The 15,882-nt window shown below is 35.1% G+C and overlaps 3 protein-coding genes across 3 annotated transcripts; 1 reads left to right on the plus strand and 2 right to left on the minus strand.

Moving 5' to 3' along the window:
- Window positions 1–2,062: 2,062 nt before the first annotated feature.
- Window positions 2,063–6,057, plus strand: LOC130657244 (cysteine dioxygenase type 1-like). The gene is made up of 6 exons (XM_057460221.1): window positions 2,063–2,084; window positions 2,298–2,503; window positions 4,572–4,649; window positions 4,831–5,006; window positions 5,358–5,527; window positions 5,839–6,057. The coding sequence occupies exons 2-6, from the start codon at window positions 2,346–2,348 to the stop codon at window positions 5,875–5,877; spliced, it is 621 nt and encodes a 206-aa protein (XP_057316204.1). The 5' UTR covers window positions 2,063–2,084; window positions 2,298–2,345; the 3' UTR covers window positions 5,878–6,057.
- A 1,850-nt stretch (window positions 6,058–7,907) lies between these two features.
- LOC130656289 (synaptotagmin-14-like) lies at window positions 7,908–9,841 on the minus strand. The gene is made up of 2 exons (XM_057459119.1): window positions 9,613–9,841; window positions 7,908–8,899 (listed from the first exon to the last, which is right to left on the minus strand). The coding sequence occupies exons 1-2, from the start codon at window positions 9,620–9,622 to the stop codon at window positions 8,154–8,156; spliced, it is 756 nt and encodes a 251-aa protein (XP_057315102.1). The 5' UTR covers window positions 9,623–9,841; the 3' UTR covers window positions 7,908–8,153.
- A 1,383-nt stretch (window positions 9,842–11,224) lies between these two features.
- On the minus strand, window positions 11,225–15,528 carry LOC130656288 (uncharacterized). Its single transcript, XM_057459118.1, has 9 exons — window positions 15,350–15,528; window positions 15,163–15,244; window positions 14,886–15,017; window positions 14,681–14,786; window positions 14,328–14,385; window positions 13,847–14,013; window positions 13,194–13,333; window positions 12,407–12,554; window positions 11,225–12,207 (listed from the first exon to the last, which is right to left on the minus strand). The coding sequence occupies exons 1-9, from the start codon at window positions 15,511–15,513 to the stop codon at window positions 11,297–11,299; spliced, it is 1,908 nt and encodes a 635-aa protein (XP_057315101.1). The 5' UTR covers window positions 15,514–15,528; the 3' UTR covers window positions 11,225–11,296.
- Window positions 15,529–15,882: the final 354 nt, after the last annotated feature.

Raw genomic sequence — 15,882 nt, forward strand, 5'->3', positions numbered from 1 at the left:
ATAAGGCGCCTTCGTACTATAGCTATTGGGCTATCTCATAAAAATTTAAATAAATTTTACTTTTTTATGCCAGATTTTGCAATGTACTTTAAGATGTATTTATTAATTCATTAAAAAAAATTCCTGATCAATGTACAACGATACGATCAATACACATACAGTTTTAGTTTTCTTTTTAGTTTGACAAATATACTCATTCGGCACCCTCTCGTCCCAAGGTTTTTATCCTTTTTGATATCAAAAAGACAAAAAAAAAACCTGGCGATTAGGGTGACTCATTTGGAAAATACCTATATTCGAATAACACCATGCCTTTTATTAGAATGTTGAACAATTTCTTTGCTCTTCATTCCTGAAACAGGTGTCTCTAACAGCTGTCGTTTTTGTGATTTTTTTGAATCCTTTCCAGTGCTCTTTTTTTACGGCTGAAAAGTGAAAAAAGAGCCCCGGGAAACGAGGTTAAGGTGCCTTCTTTTCATAACATGCATTTGTGATTTATCTAAACTTTGCGCATGAAGGCTATCTGTATCTTCCACTTAAAAAAAAAATATTGCGGAACGGAGTACGAACAGGAACAGAAAAGCTTCTGAGCATGCGCACTTATAATGTTTACACCACGTAAGTGGAAAATTTTCCTTTCTGTTCCGTACCGGAAAAGTATAATCAAGTTCAACTCCGGAAACGACAGCAGGTAGGAAATTAGTTAGCCATTGAGATTATTTTATTTCGTGAAAATTGCGCAAGTGTATTTACTTTCCGTGTTGAAACGCGCGCAATAATCAAGTGAAAATTAGCAGCAAAAAATTTTGTTTTATTCTGTTTCTCTCCGCTCCTTTCTTCCGCGGAAAATTTTCTCGAACGAAGTGGAAAACAGTCTGTATGGAAACTCTCCTACAAGCAGAAACGTCGCCTGCACTTTTGTCGCGCAATAATTGCATCATGGGAATCTACCCCTAGAAGTTAAAATCTTAAGATTTTCTCTGCGCTATAGTGATTTATATTTTATGTGGTTTGCCTCACACTGAATAAGTAGTACCGTAATTATTCTAATTTAACGCTGCTTCTAATTAACGCGGACGGAAAAAAATAGCCAAAAGTTTGTAATTTATCGCTTCTTTGGCGTGTTTTATTTTCTTCTAATTTAATCGTATTTAGTCTGCCATGAAACACGACCTGGTGCACTTGTCGAAGATAAGTACGCAATGGCGTTGAAATACAGCGGGGCACGTACCAAAAATCTTGTCAAAAATTACGTACTTTTACATAAAAAATGGTGGTAAGCTTTTAGTAAAAATAACAAGGAAGAGGAAATTTTCAAAAGACCTTCCTTAAGGAGGAATGGAGCTCCCAGCCTTGTACATATTCAAGTTGACAAATTCAGAGATGCATTCAAAATTATCAGGCCTTGTTGCGAAAGCTCTTAATAAGTACAAAGATGCAAGGGAACGTGCAGCGAAGGGAAACAAGAACAAGAAGAAATAGCTTTGTAGAAAAATTTTTTGAAAAAAAAAATTAAGGAAAATTTTCAAAAAAATGTTTCTTATTTTGAGCGGATTAGTTTATGCGCCTCTAATTATTAGCGCGGGTTGACCGTGCTCAAAAGTTTGTAATTTATTGCTTCTAATTATTTTCGCGGGGCGGTTAAAATAATTATATTTACCGGTGCGTTAAATTAGAATAATTACGGTATAATAAAAACCAGCTTTCGCTTCGAACTCGTCCCCAGGGTTCTTTTTGTACTTTTAAACGCCATCCAAAAAATAATGAATTGTAACAATATTAAAATGTTTTATAGCTTAAAGAACTAGGATTGACTGTGGCCATATCTTTATAATATTGTATTGCTTTGTTATTTATATGACATAACGCACACCCCCTACGTGCCCTCTAATCGCAAACCTGGACAATGAGTCATATTACGGAGGTGTATACACATGCGATAGATTTTCATAAGCCACTTATTTTGTTTGTTAGCGCAGAACGTTTAACCACGGCAAAACGTGTGCAAAATGCGCGGGCCAGGAAACAAGGTTGGGGAATTCGGGGAGAAACGTGCAGAATTTCTTATGGAGCTGACCAGCTAGGTATTGCAGGAAAAAATGTTTAGACTCTGCGCCTGTGTGTGACTAGCTGGTTTTGTATTTTATTTTTTGTGTAAATTTTGACAAATTGTTGCTAGCTAGTTTGCTAGCTAGCTAAAATGTATAATTTATAGCTAACTGCTCACAATCAGCGAATTGTCAATTGAGCGGCAGTTGTTGCATTATTAATTTTTTTTTATTTGTGATTGTTTCTAGCTAGCTTAAAAAATCTATGAAGCTAATTGATCAGAGTTGTTTGCTGGAATGGCATGTAAGGAACTGACTTTACAAGAACTTATTGAAAGACTACATGAACTCTTTGCTTCTGATGATGTGGATGTTGATGAGGTGCAACATGTAATGGAAATGCATCAGTCAAAGTATTCTGAATGGAAGAAATTTGCAAACTTTGATCCACACAGGTACATTTACTAACATCTACGTAGTAATGTTATATACCAAATTTAAAAACTATATGGTATATACTGCTTTAAATTTACAACTTTAAAAAAGTGCTTATATTTTAAAAAGAGAGGAACTCTTTTAATGGAGGCACTCACAGGGATCCTTTTATGCAAAACTAGATTGAATCGAAGTTCTCATCTCAACCTATCATCACAGGTGGCAATCTGATTATAACCTTTCTTATGGATGGTTTCAGTTGTTAGGTTTTGTTGGGATTCTCATGCATTTTCAATTTATTCATACTACCATGGGATAAGCGTGGAACGATTTGACATAAATTTGACATAAAACCATAATATATATATATATATAAGGGTCTTTTCAACATTTGCAATCATATCTTATTTTAGGTATGTCAAGTCACTATCACTAAGTCACTGAAAAAATCAGCACATTACAACAAATCTAACAATTGTATATTATATTAAAATGAAGTCTAGAATGATGATATATATATCATATATCTCCCCAAAGTTCTCTCTTTAGCATGATACAGGCCTGCCCTTGGTTTTGCAAGTACAGGCTCTGTCAAAAACTCAATTGTTGATTCTCCAGTATGTTTCTGCTTTTGTGAAACTGTCTGTGTTTTACATTGTATATATTGAGGAAATGTCTTAAATTTTTTTGTTTTGTTGTTAAAAATGTTTTGTCGTTAAAAAATTCATAATGACAATTTATCAAGGCAGCAGATAAAAAGTTCCAATTCATTTCAAGGTCCAGGCCATTTTAATTGCAGTCGCCAAATTTTCTAGATTCCTAATGTCGACAAAACAATACCAAAAAGAGAAAAAATCCCTAAGGGTGAGGTTGACTCATCTTCATATTTTTACATCATGTGTATTTTATTCCTTTTTTAATGATTAATAGTGCAATTTTTCTTTCCCTATATCACCAAAACAATCACTTGGAAATACAACTTCTCTGCCTTAACTCCAGGGCTGTTTATATATCTTTTATTGGAAAATAAAAACTATTTTAAGAAATAACAGGCAGAATGCTATCCAGTCTTTGTCATATAAACATTGAAGGCGAGTGATGAGCCGTGCACCTAAGCTTTAATTTATGAAGGCAAGGGGTGTGATTTACAGCACGTCTAAATTATCAAGCCGTGCGATCTCAAAGAAGATAATGTGGCTGAAGATAAATTGTCTATCTTTTTTTGTTGTCTGTCTAGATATATAACTGGGAGGACAAAACACTTTAGTTTTACTTATGGCTTAACCATGTATTGAATTAAAATGGGAAATTCCCTTGTCCTCTTCAAAATTAATGGGAAATACCAATCAAAAAAATCAAGAAAAGTTTTTTGAAAGTTTTAAAGTTAAAGTTAAAAGGGAAAATAAAATGATTAACACAGGCGTGCTTTCTTTCAGTCATCTACGATAAAAATAAAGTGTGATATTTTGCACGCCTAAAGTAAACCAGGCGTGTGAGGAGGCTTGCGATTGCACGGCTCATACAACAACCTCTACTATCTTACAGACACTCAACATGCGCTGATTAGCATTCATGCTGTATATTTCTTCTCTTTAATAAGAATTTGAAAACATATATCATATTTTCATTTCAAAAGGGTTTGTTTTTTTATTTTTATAGAGCACATGCTTAGGGAGTTTCTTGTTTTATATATCACATGGTGTTATATATTTGTTTTATATATCACATGCCAGATAGAAAATGGTGGATATAACATACCAAATTTGAACAACAATAAAAAATTACCAAAATTTTAAACAATTATTACACAATTTGCATGAGGCATAAATTAAACAGCTCAACAACGGTTTTGCGTTCCTACAAAAGAGCTGTGTGAAATTTTCTGCATAATCCTTACTATAAAAAGCAGTTCTTCTTCCTAGTGATTGGAAAATTAATTATAACTGATTGTCCTGTAGTACAAGCAGTTTTTTTTTCTTCTTGTTTTGCATTCTATACCCTCATTTTTTAACCCATTCGACTGTCTTGTGTAAATACTCTACATTGAGTTTATGTATTATTCATTTCAGTATCTAAATTGCTCTGCAGGTACACAAGGAACTTAGTGGACTCTGGTAATAAAAAGTTTAACTTAATCCTGTTGTGCTGGAGTGAGGGTCATGGAAGGTTGGTTATTTCTATTATTATTTTAACTTTCAGGTTTGTTAAATGTTCTGACATTGTTTTGTTGACACAAACCATGAGCATAATAGAATCTTTCTAATTAACCTAATTAACAAGGGGCACGATGGTAACATGCTTAGGATTGTTTAGGTTTTCTAAATAACAAAATATTTTATATTTTAAGTGGCATACATGATCATGCGAACGCTCACTGTTGGATGAAAGTGATGGATGGTGCTTTGACTGAAAATTTGTATGATTGGCCAACTGAAGATCAAACTGACATTCCACCTGAAGCTAACAAAATGACGTGCAAACGTAAGAAGGAGTACACGCGCGGTGAAGTTGCTTACATCAATGGTATAATAATGTTATAAGTTTTCTAAGTGGAGCCAGTGATGAGTATATCAGTAGAATATTTCGAGGATGTTTTGATTTTCCATTTTCTTATAATTATGCAAAAATAAATTGCTTGAAAATTCTTAAATTCGTTCCACAAATATTTCGTTTGTGAATGACGATTTAAATTCACTTTATTTTTGCTTTTTTATAACTTTTTTTGGGCAGATGCATGCATAAAAAAATTAAAGGTTCCGAAATGGTAAAGTTGGAAACTTTAAATATTTCTTTATTCACAACTTGATGTGACAACAAAACTTAAAATTAGATATCTAAAAATAGTTCCATTATACTTTTATGATGCTCGTATAGATACCATTGGTCTCCACCGTATTGAGAACAACAGTCACACAAGATCAGCTGTTTCGTTGCATCTATACTCTCCTCCATTTGATATGTGTCATTCTTTTGATGAACGTACCGGAAAAGTAATTCCATGTCATGTGCGATATTGGAGTAAATATGGTGAACGCACACCTTTGGTAAGTTAGACAATGATGTTTCAATTATATTACGCAAACACTATCTTTCCTGAAAGTAAGGCGTTAATTTAGTATTCCAATTCCAACTAATGTTGAAGCTAATCTCATAGCTAATTTAGTTGATTTGGTTATTCGATGAAAACGGATTCAAATAAATAATAAACGTGCCACTGCTTTCACATTGATTATAATTTATACTCCCGCGGATATTTAATTTATGCAATAATTAAGAATGTTTCTTCTGCTTGTATCTTCTTGATCACGTAATTTTGAGGGTAGACAATGTTGATAAGATTAACTTTATATTTTAGTGTTCTGCGTTGCGCCATGCAAATCAAGAGCAAAACTAACATTGGTTTACATGGAAAAAAGACAATTATATCTGTATTTTAATAAAAACCGTTTTTTAGGCATTGCTTTATTGTGACTTTCGTATTAACGCATTCTTGAAATTATAAAAATTGAGTTGTAGAAAAAGTAGTATTATTTATCTAGAATTTTGTTTACTAGAATAGATTTTTAACTTTATACATTTCCTTTTATTATTTTTCATTCTACCAATGTTTTTTCTCTGCCATTTTGAGTACAAAAAATGTTTATGTGAAAAGTGAGACCCAAGATGCGCTTTCATAAGTATATAAATGCGTTGGAGGTGGATTTAAATTGTGTTATTAGACTTCAGAGAATGTAAACCTAAATTCCTTACAATCCTTTCAAAGACTTTCCGCGGTCAGGTAATAGTGCCTATAGTGCGCGCAACACTTGTTTATAAAAGTGCGGGAAAGGCGCATTTTAGCAATTGCGTAGCCCTTAAAACGCGCGAAGTGTTATTTTTTGACATATAAACTAAACACGTTAACACCTGAGACTGAAATGATGTCGTTATTTTCTACACGAACTTTATAAGGTCGCGCCATAAGCCTCCTAAGTAGCCGATTAAGCCCAGCGATCTTTAGGCCACACCTGACAGCTGACATCTCGAATATGTGGCAACTTTGGTCTATTGTTGACCCGATTACAGACCTCAAAGTCAGAATCAACCCACATCTATTTATATGCATCCTTCTTCCCAACTATGGATTTGAAAAAAATTAACAGCCCTCTTCTGAATAAGCCACAGTAGCGTAAATTTTTTTAAAAAATATGGAAACCTACTTTGTTCAATGAATCTGGCAACCTCGATCCCAGCATTACTTTTTCTCTTTCTGATAAAGCGCCAGCACATTATAAAGCAAAAAAGTAGCTGTGGGAACGTGGTTGGTGATCCAGAAATTTCATAATCACATAATTGTGCAACCTAGGGCATCTTTGTATCCTTTCTGACATTGGACGACCATGGAAAATAGACAGCGAGCGCTGGGGACGAGAAATTATTTGCGAAAGGGATTTTTGCGGATAAATGGTCCCAAATCATAAAACAATTCGTTTTGCGGAATATTTAACAGGGGATGTTTACCGAAATATGCAACATAAATTTTAATGCCGAAAATTAAGTACCTTAAGTGGATTAATTTTCCCGAGGATTAATTTTCGCGAATTTCGGCCAAATTCGCGAAAATAAATACTCGCGAAAAGTTTGAAGAAGTCCAATTCGCGAAAATTAATCCTCGCGAAAATTTAGAGAACAACATTTTTTTCTTCATCTTATTTTTTTTTTTTTTTTATAGAATTCTGTAAGTCATGTAGTAGAAGTTGTGACCGTTTTTGTTTTTGCCTCGTGCTTGCAGTATACATAAACCAATACTTAGTCTCTGAAAGAAGGATCGAATGTTTTTTTCATTCTGCATTTTTTGGACAGGATCCGTTTTCCTTTTTGCTTTCGACTGTACATCAAACTCAACGTTGGCATTAGCATTCTTCTTAATAAAACTACCTGTTATTACTTCATCTTTCGGTCGACAATAGAGTTCTTGGACCATTTCTTCATAGCGTTGCAACAGCAAATAACCTTCAATACTGGAATGGTGACCGTCACTTCACACGCATTTATTTATTTATTCGATTCGTCTTTTTTTAATGGTAAGGGGATCTGTGATGACATATAGATCTTTGTAACTTTGCCACTACAACGAATGCATATTTTTTTACCGTAACCCTACACTGGAGACAAAAATTATTGCCCAAAATTTGTGATTCGCAAAAATAAATCCTCGCGAAAAATTACAGAATGGTCGATTCGCCCACGTCCACGCGAAATATTAGGAAACAACCGATTCGCGATAATTAATTCTCACGAAATGTACTTTTTTGACCTTGCGAAAATTGGTCCTCGCGAAATTTTATCCACTTAAGGTAATTCAGGCTTAAAATTTTGAGTATAATACGAAGTAAAACAATACAACAAAGTATGGGAATAGACGAAAAAAACAAATAAAGCATCAATTTTTATTAGTATCTTTTTTAGGTATATTGAATTGAAGCAAAAAATTACTTACAACAATGCATTAAGTGATTGGTCATAATTTACTAACTGGAATTTTTACGCTGACCCACAAGACATGTTTATGGATAGTATGAACACGGGCACTTTACCAACAATACATATCACATTCAGCGATTGAGACGATAAATCTCCATACATTGTAAAGGTTACAAGCGATGGACGTGAAGTTACTGGAGTGTTGGGTTATTTTCCCTTGCGTTGAAAAGTCCTCCACGTCATAAATCCTCCAGCTCTTTGAGCAACATCTGCTAATTGGACGATCATCTCGCCTAGCAGCACCTCTTTCCCTATTTTCTTTTTTCCGTACAATCGAAATCTAAAAGCAGAGCTAAATAAGTTTTCTCTTGAAACGTTTGAAAATTTAAACGAGTCATTAAATGTGGTTGAATTTTCTTTCACAAAAGCGTATTTGGTTTTTGAGCGATACTTTTTCTCTGGAAGCAGGACAATGGACACTTTTACGTGGTCATATCCACTATTTGCTTTGATAGGAACCCCTGTCACTTCGTTTATTGTCAGCATTAAAAATAAATCAGCCTTGGAATATAATAATGTTATACGGATTTTTGCGTCGTCCAAGATTGCTTCCTGAACTTGTTTGTTGTCGACTTGATCTACTAAAGAATCGGTTTCTGGAGCTGTTTTCACTGATGTGTATGACATCAAACTGTCGTCCGTCTGTACTTGGTCACTCTCTCTCTGTGCATGCTCATTCTCTGTCAACTGGATAGTTTTAAGTAGGTAAGGCTTGTTGAAGAACGACTCATTATCAGAATCTTCTGTCGCTAACGTAACGTAATCAAGATCGTCCACATCCGCTTTTGGACGATCGAAGCAACATCTACCATTTTTAACGCACAAGTAAACAACCAACAAAACCAAGAGAATGAGAAGAATGACAAGCAAAAACACGGACGCGGGTAAGTACCCTAAAATGACAAAAGTTTAGCTGAAACCTAAAAATCGAAAGGGCACTAAAATAATACATAGCGTGACTCACAGCTAACTAAGAACACATTTGAACTCTTAGAAAATTACCCCTTTTTGTTGTCAAATATTACTATTTGTTAAACCCCTGGACCTTCAACTAAGTCTATTTAGGCTCACGTCGATCATTTTAACTGAAACAGTCAGGAACTAATACTTTCTCATAAAAATCATTCGAATAGCCACAATTCCTCCGTTTAGTTTGGATCCAGTGAAGAAAAAACCCTGTGAAAGTGACCATTCGTTCTTTTTCACTAAATTTAAGAGTACAAGGAAGGCAACCCCTACCTTCGCTAAAACCATATATATTTTTGTTTTAAAAAGACGTGGCCAAAATTTAAGCCACATAATGTTTGGATAACTTAAACATTACATAATTTGAATTGTTTTCTTTATTTCTCAGAAGTTCAATTTATTGGAAGTATACTGTACAATGTACATACTAAATTGACAAAAAACCTGTGTAGTCAATTCCAGGGTTAAATATTAAGATCATGTTATGTACAATCTCCTAAAATGTAAACTTTCACAGCCGCTCTGGAGCTATTATTTTTTATTCCTTTGATAAAAACTTAGCGTTTTTAAACATCTCGCGTCAACTCTTATGAAAATATTAATCCTCTATAAAAAACTGATCGCTACAATAAACACTTACAAGTAGTCATCTTCGCTCAAATTTTCCTCAATCCATCCAACATATATGTTATGGTAATTAAATGTAACTATACAGCTTGTTTTAATTTTCTTAATATAAATACAAAAAAAATTCCCAACACAATACAGCGCTATTATGAATGCAACATGCAATGCACAATTACTAATTGGTCACCCTCCTTCGTTGACGACCAGCACTTGTATACCGTATTTACTCAAGTGATAAACACTTGGACTTACTTTTAAGGGAGGCGCTTATTGCAAATTTCAACTTTGTATTTGCTTACAAAGAGTTTCAAGAGGTTAAAATTCTTTAAAAAAACGAAATAAATCAAAAATAGTTGTTTTCATTGATTTTCAGTTTTCAAAAAGCGGTGTTTACAAACTTTAATTTTTCTACTTTCATATTTTTCTTTCGTCTTTTGGTCACTTTTTCTGCACAATTGGAGAACTAAAGCAAATACTCTCGCGTAGATGTAATAAATCAGTAAAACGCCGTAAAACTTCCTGCTGAAACATTTGTGTTTTTCTTTGAAAGTAGAAGGGTCGCCTCTTTGGGGGATCTACTGAATATTATTTCCCATCAAGAGGGGGTAAGCAGCGCTCATTTCGAGAATAGCTTTCCATCGAAGGAGGGTAATTTATTAAAACAGGCACTGCGTTTTCCTATAGAACGCAACCTGGTTGGTCCCCGCCGAGCATGGTCACGTCAAAATGCACATTGTTTTCATCTAAATATCGTTTTAGGCCAAACACGGGACACGAGGCTTGAATTCTTTAAAAAACAAAGCAGCAACTAGCCATATATAAGTTAAAAAAAAAGAAAAAAAACTTTCAAGACTTTTTATTATAAAAGCATAAGTTACGAACAAAATCAAACAAAATTTATGAGGGGAGATTTCAATTACCGCACCAGTCTGAACAAAAAAAGGCGTGAATTTTTCCTCCCACGGAAGATAGTCAACAACTAAGCAACAACTAAGCAACACTGAGCCTAATTCAAAATATTGTGTTGTTTTTTAAAAAGCACGTAATTGGTAATTATTGCACTCTCACACACTTTACTTTTCATGCAGGGGCCTATTAAATTCAGAACTATGACAGAATGGACTTTTGACAAAATTTCAAAAAACTACCGACAATTCTTGACTTGTCTGACAGGTTGGACACCCAACCTCGTCCTAAGGATTTTTTTCTGTCATCAAAAAGAAAAAAAATAGCTTTGTGGACGAGGTTGGGTGGACGCTTTGAACGATTTAAAGGAATCAGCATGATCTCTTTAGTTTAACTGTTTGTTTCATATATCTACCAATCCTGGAAAAAGTCGTGTTTTATTACACAAACCTGAATAATTATTTCATTTCTTGGAGAATATAAAAAAGCTGTTGTTCTTAATTATTATCAACAAAAATTCTCCTCGGGCAAAAGTTGCGAAAAATAACCCTTCTTACTCAATTCCTCTGATTTGTTTTTATCAAGAAACCTGTTCTTTGTATTATAGTCGTTTTTTACTTCGCTGCGTAGGCCAAAAAACCGCGCCGAGCATGCCATAATATCAGCAGGAGAAAATGGCGGCGCACACTTAAAAATTGACATTACAAATAACAAACGCATATCAAAATAGTTATCATAAAAATCTTGATACACAAATCTAGATCAATTTATGGAAACATATGTAAAATTTGCTAGGGTGGGGGCATCCATGGTGCACCTTGAAAAACAGGAGGTAGTGGCAACTGGTGGGGTAAATTTCCCGGCGGTTGCATCATCATTGATCGAGCATTTGCAAAGTTAAACCCCTGTGTTGTATTATTCCCTGCGTCCATAAAATTATTTCTCTGAGCAACCTGTGCCATGTTCATAAATCCTGGTAGATGAGGTTGAGGGAAAGTCTGTTGTTGTGGCGGAAAAGGCGGCACCGTGAAATTTTGAGGTGGCGTAGAAAAAGCTTGGTTAGGAAATTGATTATATGGTTGAGCTGCTTGGAAGAATGAAGACATATGGTCAACAATTGGAGCTTGAGAAGAAACTACGTTGGAGGGTTGCATTGAAATGTTCGCCTGACCAAATGGTTGTTGTTGTTGGTAATTTGTTTGTTGTACCATATGTTGTTGCTGGGCTAGTTGTTGCTGTCGTTGTCGCGACGCAAGCTGCTGCTGCTGTGTCTGAAGCTGCTGCTGTGTCTGAAGCTGTTGCTGGGTCTGAAGCTGTTGCTGGGTCTGAAGCTGTTGCTGGGGCAACTGTTGTTGCATCGGATGCTGTTGTTGTTGTTGCAAAGACTGTTGCGTCTGAAGATGTTGATATTGATACTGTAGCTGCTGCTGCTGTTGTTTATTGTCTGGAAGTTGCGGTTGCTGTGGATGCACATAATTAACTTGTGGTGGCTGTGGCGGTTCTGGTTGAACCTGCGTGGTTGCGCTACTCCGTTGCACCGCTTTTACATCAACTTGAGACTCTACCTTTTCGTTATCTACTGTTACGCTGGCACCAGAGGTAATAGTTGAGTCATTTTCCGTTGAAGTAACGACCGTTTTTTCCGGCGTGGTAGCGGTAGATAGTTTTGTCTTTATTTCAACAGGTTCTTCTTCTTTTTCAACTAAAAAAGAAACCTTTGGTTATTTTTTCCAGGGCAGCCAGTTTACTGTCGTTGATAAAGTAGATTAATCGTAACTCGTGAAAAAATCCACACAATTTACCCATCAAAAAACCAATTGAGTTCGCCCGTCGCTACTCGGAACTGTAGCAACTTCGTTCGAGTTACATCACAATTAAAAAATTTATGGGGTATCGCTTACCTGTTTCAGCGGTAGTTTTTGTTTCCGTGTTGGTGGTTATTGTGTCTGTTGTTGTGGAAGATGTTGCAGTGATGTTTGAAACGGTGGCACTGGAGACGGTGGTGGCAGTAGTCGCCGCTGTCGTGGAAGTGGACGGTGATGACATTTTCTAGATTTTATTGGCATTTAAAATTTAGAAAAAAACAAAGCAACAAAACAAGTCTCCTTAATAATAGCCGTCGTCTGTCTGTTAGTTCGTCTGTTTGTCTTTTTGTTACGGAAACACGAAATGCGATACATACAGGACGGGTGATGCCGTTGATTTTTCCACGGGTCACCGACTAGTCTCTTTATTAATAGCCGTATTTTGTCTGTCTGTCCGCGAGAGCCGCGTCCCGTACCAGAATCACGAAATTTTTAAAATGCGCATCAATACCAAATGTGATATATTTTTTTACACTTGTTGCGATGGGTAAATTTAAAGGACGGGCGAACCCGTGGATTTTTCCACGGGCTAACGACTAGTCTTTATAATAATAGCCGTCGTCTGTCCATTTGTCTATCTGTTACGGAAACACGAAATGCGATATACAAAGGACGGGTGACCCTATGGATTTTTCCACGAGTTGACGACTAGTTTTAAAAAGTTGCAAATGAAAAGTACATATACTTTAAAGCAAAATATTTGGAATCATTCTTTTCCAAATATTTCGTAAGCAAAAAAATATACAAAATTGAACATAACCCGTTAATTTTATGGACCGCAAAAACTAGTACCCTTAAGTTAGCAAAAACTGGCTATCATTACCTGTTTTTTTATCTGAGGACTGCCGGGTGGCACGGGGCTGCTACTCTGACTGCTCGATTTCATCTTTTCGATGTGGCGATTAGGAAAACGTCGTTTAGGTGCCTTCCCTTCATACATGTTCATAAGTTCTTTACATATTTCTAAAAATACAAACATGTCCTAAAAAGCACGCGGTAATTTTACAAATACACACATATATATACTGTAAAATCCTGCCTCAAAACCCAACTGCATATAAACCCGCTTGCAAATAACCCCACCCTTCGACCAACGTTTTATCCTCCTCACGTTAAAAAAATTGCGTGTAAGTTAGCTTGCGCATAAACTCAAGGTGGCAAAAGAAAGGCAATTTTTGGAAAGACAATGTATTTCGACATGTCCTTATATAGTTTCTGAAAAACATCTTATAAACTTTACACAAATGAGATATAGATCTCTAAGCCTTTTCCTGGCTCTCGCACTCTTCTGAGAGGCTCTATGTTCCCTGTTAGTAAGTCTCTTTAACAAGAAACCATTCGATGCATTATTAAAATTAAATAAATGCAGGGCTTATTTGCGGGATTTTATGGTATAAATAATACATAAAGAAATCTTGCGCTTTGTAATTTTCACTCTTTTTTTCTTTTGTATAAAATCTAGATTCCTTTACGTACCTTCAAGTTCTTTTTCGTCAGCGTCAGCATAAAACTCCTTCCACCAATCAACACGCGGCTTGGCCATCAAATCTCTGATATTCTGATTGGATAATTTAAAAGCAAGCAATAACACAGCCAGACCAACCACTTCAGGTTTGTATACTAAACATAACGTCGTGGATAGGCTAAAAAGGAAGAACATGTACAAAAATATGTATTTTGAATCCTGGTTCTAAAGCAGACATTCGTGACAGAAAAACCTGGGTAGTGTAAGATTTTTCCCGCCATTACTTTTTTACACGGTTAATCGGACTTTTCGGATAGTTGTGACTGATTTTAAATTGAAAAAATGGTAGCTTTTAAGTAAGTAAAACAGATTAACTAAATCAACAAATGCTCTCAACTTTTCGCGAAAATTTTACAAAGGCATTGTTGAAAGTCTGACAACAAGTGATGACAACGAGCGATGACAACACATTCAAAGTTTCAATCTACATACCTATCATTAATAAATATCCAAGCTTTTTGAACGAGTTCGTTTATTTTGCTTTTGTCTCCTAAAAACATGACGCAACAAGATAATTTCATCCTGAAAAACTACAAATAGGATAACAGAACAACATGGGCGTACATTAATAAACTGTTGTTTGAGAAAGATTAACAAAGATGAAAAACAAAGTTTTTCTAGTTGAGATTCAAGCACAATAAACAGCAACGTATTCAGCGGGTTATTATTAACTACCTCTTTCTTACTTTGGTCTTGTCAACGCAAAGGGTTGAATATACCTAGGGAGATTAACAACGATTCTGAACAAACAGAAATCTAACCATATCCAATTGACCTAAATTTACCTTGAAGTAATTTTCCAAACTTTATTAGATATTGATAAGGATGACTCAATTGGAGGTCGAATTTAATCGTCTGCAGGAGTATTCTTTCAATGATCATCACTTCCTCCTGTTACATGAAATATTACAAGTTTCTAATTCCTACAATGTCAATCCTTTTCTATTTTTATCAGGTATAATTTGAAAAAACGAAACAACAATAACACACCCTTGGGTTTTCTCCAAATCTTTTGAACTGACTATCTGTTAAAGACTGCTGAGCAACTTTCAGTATATCACGACACTTTTTTGGCGTTTCTTCAACTTTACCAGCCAGAAATAAACAAGTTGCACCTGTTACCTACAAAATCAACAGGATGCTTTTCAGGAATCCTGGGTTGAGCATAACATAAATAAAACGCTTTTGGTGAAGCTATTGGTGCGAAATTTAGTGAAACACAAATGAGCTAACGATCACGACTTAGAGCGAAAATAATACTATTTACCCATCTTGAAAATTCTTTAAAAGAATGCAACATGTAAAATCGATGGTAGAAGACTATACCAGTTGCCATAGTTAAATAGCGTCTACAAGCAGGTTAAGGAAAACCTCACAAAAGGAAGATTACGACAAATTGTTGTTAGTAGAAAAGATCACTGTAATACATCTGCTATTTAAAGATGAAAAGATACAGTCCTAACTTGTTCCCAAGCTCCATGATAAAACGTGCTCCTTCTTTTCGGTATCTTGCTTCGGTTTCAAAGTCAATTCCTTCATTTCTCGAGGGTGTTTGAAGTTCAATGAATTCCTGTGTATGGTACCAATGCATCTTTTCTAGTGTTCTAGAAATTTCCATTCAGTTAGACAAGCTCTCTTAAAAAGATTTTTGATTTTCAACATAAAAATTTGAAAAAGACATTGGTTTTTTAAGAAAATATGAAAAATGACTAGACTTGTAAAGCACCTGGTCAAATCCTCGAAACAGAAATTTAAAATACCCCAAAGAATAGGAATTACACGAAAAAGTATTTCTACAACTTTGAACATCCCAGCCATGTATAATGAAACGTTTTGTCAACAACAGAATACATAACTTCCCAAAACATTCACACAGGTTCCCCTTAAAAAAGGCCTACTTACAAATTTTCTGATAAACTTCCCAATTTTTTTTCATTGGTGTGAAATAACATTTATATACATAATTCATTTAATGTGAGAATCAAAT

Source organism: Hydractinia symbiolongicarpus, chromosome 9 (genome assembly GCF_029227915.1).
Source record: "Hydractinia symbiolongicarpus strain clone_291-10 chromosome 9, HSymV2.1, whole genome shotgun sequence".
Taxonomy (NCBI): domain Eukaryota; kingdom Metazoa; phylum Cnidaria; class Hydrozoa; order Anthoathecata; family Hydractiniidae; genus Hydractinia; species Hydractinia symbiolongicarpus.

What these genes read in the sequence shown, in the direction of transcription:
- LOC130657244 (XM_057460221.1), top strand. Translation starts at nt 2,346, where the DNA reads ATGGCATGTAAGGAACTGACTTTACAAGAACTTATTGAAAGACTACAT. An exon ending in TGAAGTTGCTTACATCAATG is followed by an intron (nt 5,007 to 5,357) that starts GTATAATAATGT and finishes ATGCTCGTATAG; the next exon opens with ATACCATTGGTCTCCACCGT. An exon ending in ATGGTGAACGCACACCTTTG is followed by an intron (nt 5,528 to 5,838) that starts GTAAGTTAGACA and finishes TTTATATTTTAG; the next exon opens with TGTTCTGCGTTGCGCCATGC.
- LOC130656288 (XM_057459118.1), bottom strand. Translation starts at nt 15,513, where the DNA reads ATGGAAATTTCTAGAACACTAGAAAAGATGCATTGGTACCATACACAG. An exon ending in GTTTGGAAAATTACTTCAAG is followed by an intron (nt 14,386 to 14,680) that starts GTAAATTTAGGT and finishes TCATGTTTTTAG; the next exon opens with GAGACAAAAGCAAAATAAAC. An exon ending in TGGATATTTATTAATGATAG is followed by an intron (nt 14,014 to 14,327) that starts GTATGTAGATTG and finishes CTTCCTTTTTAG; the next exon opens with CCTATCCACGACGTTATGTT.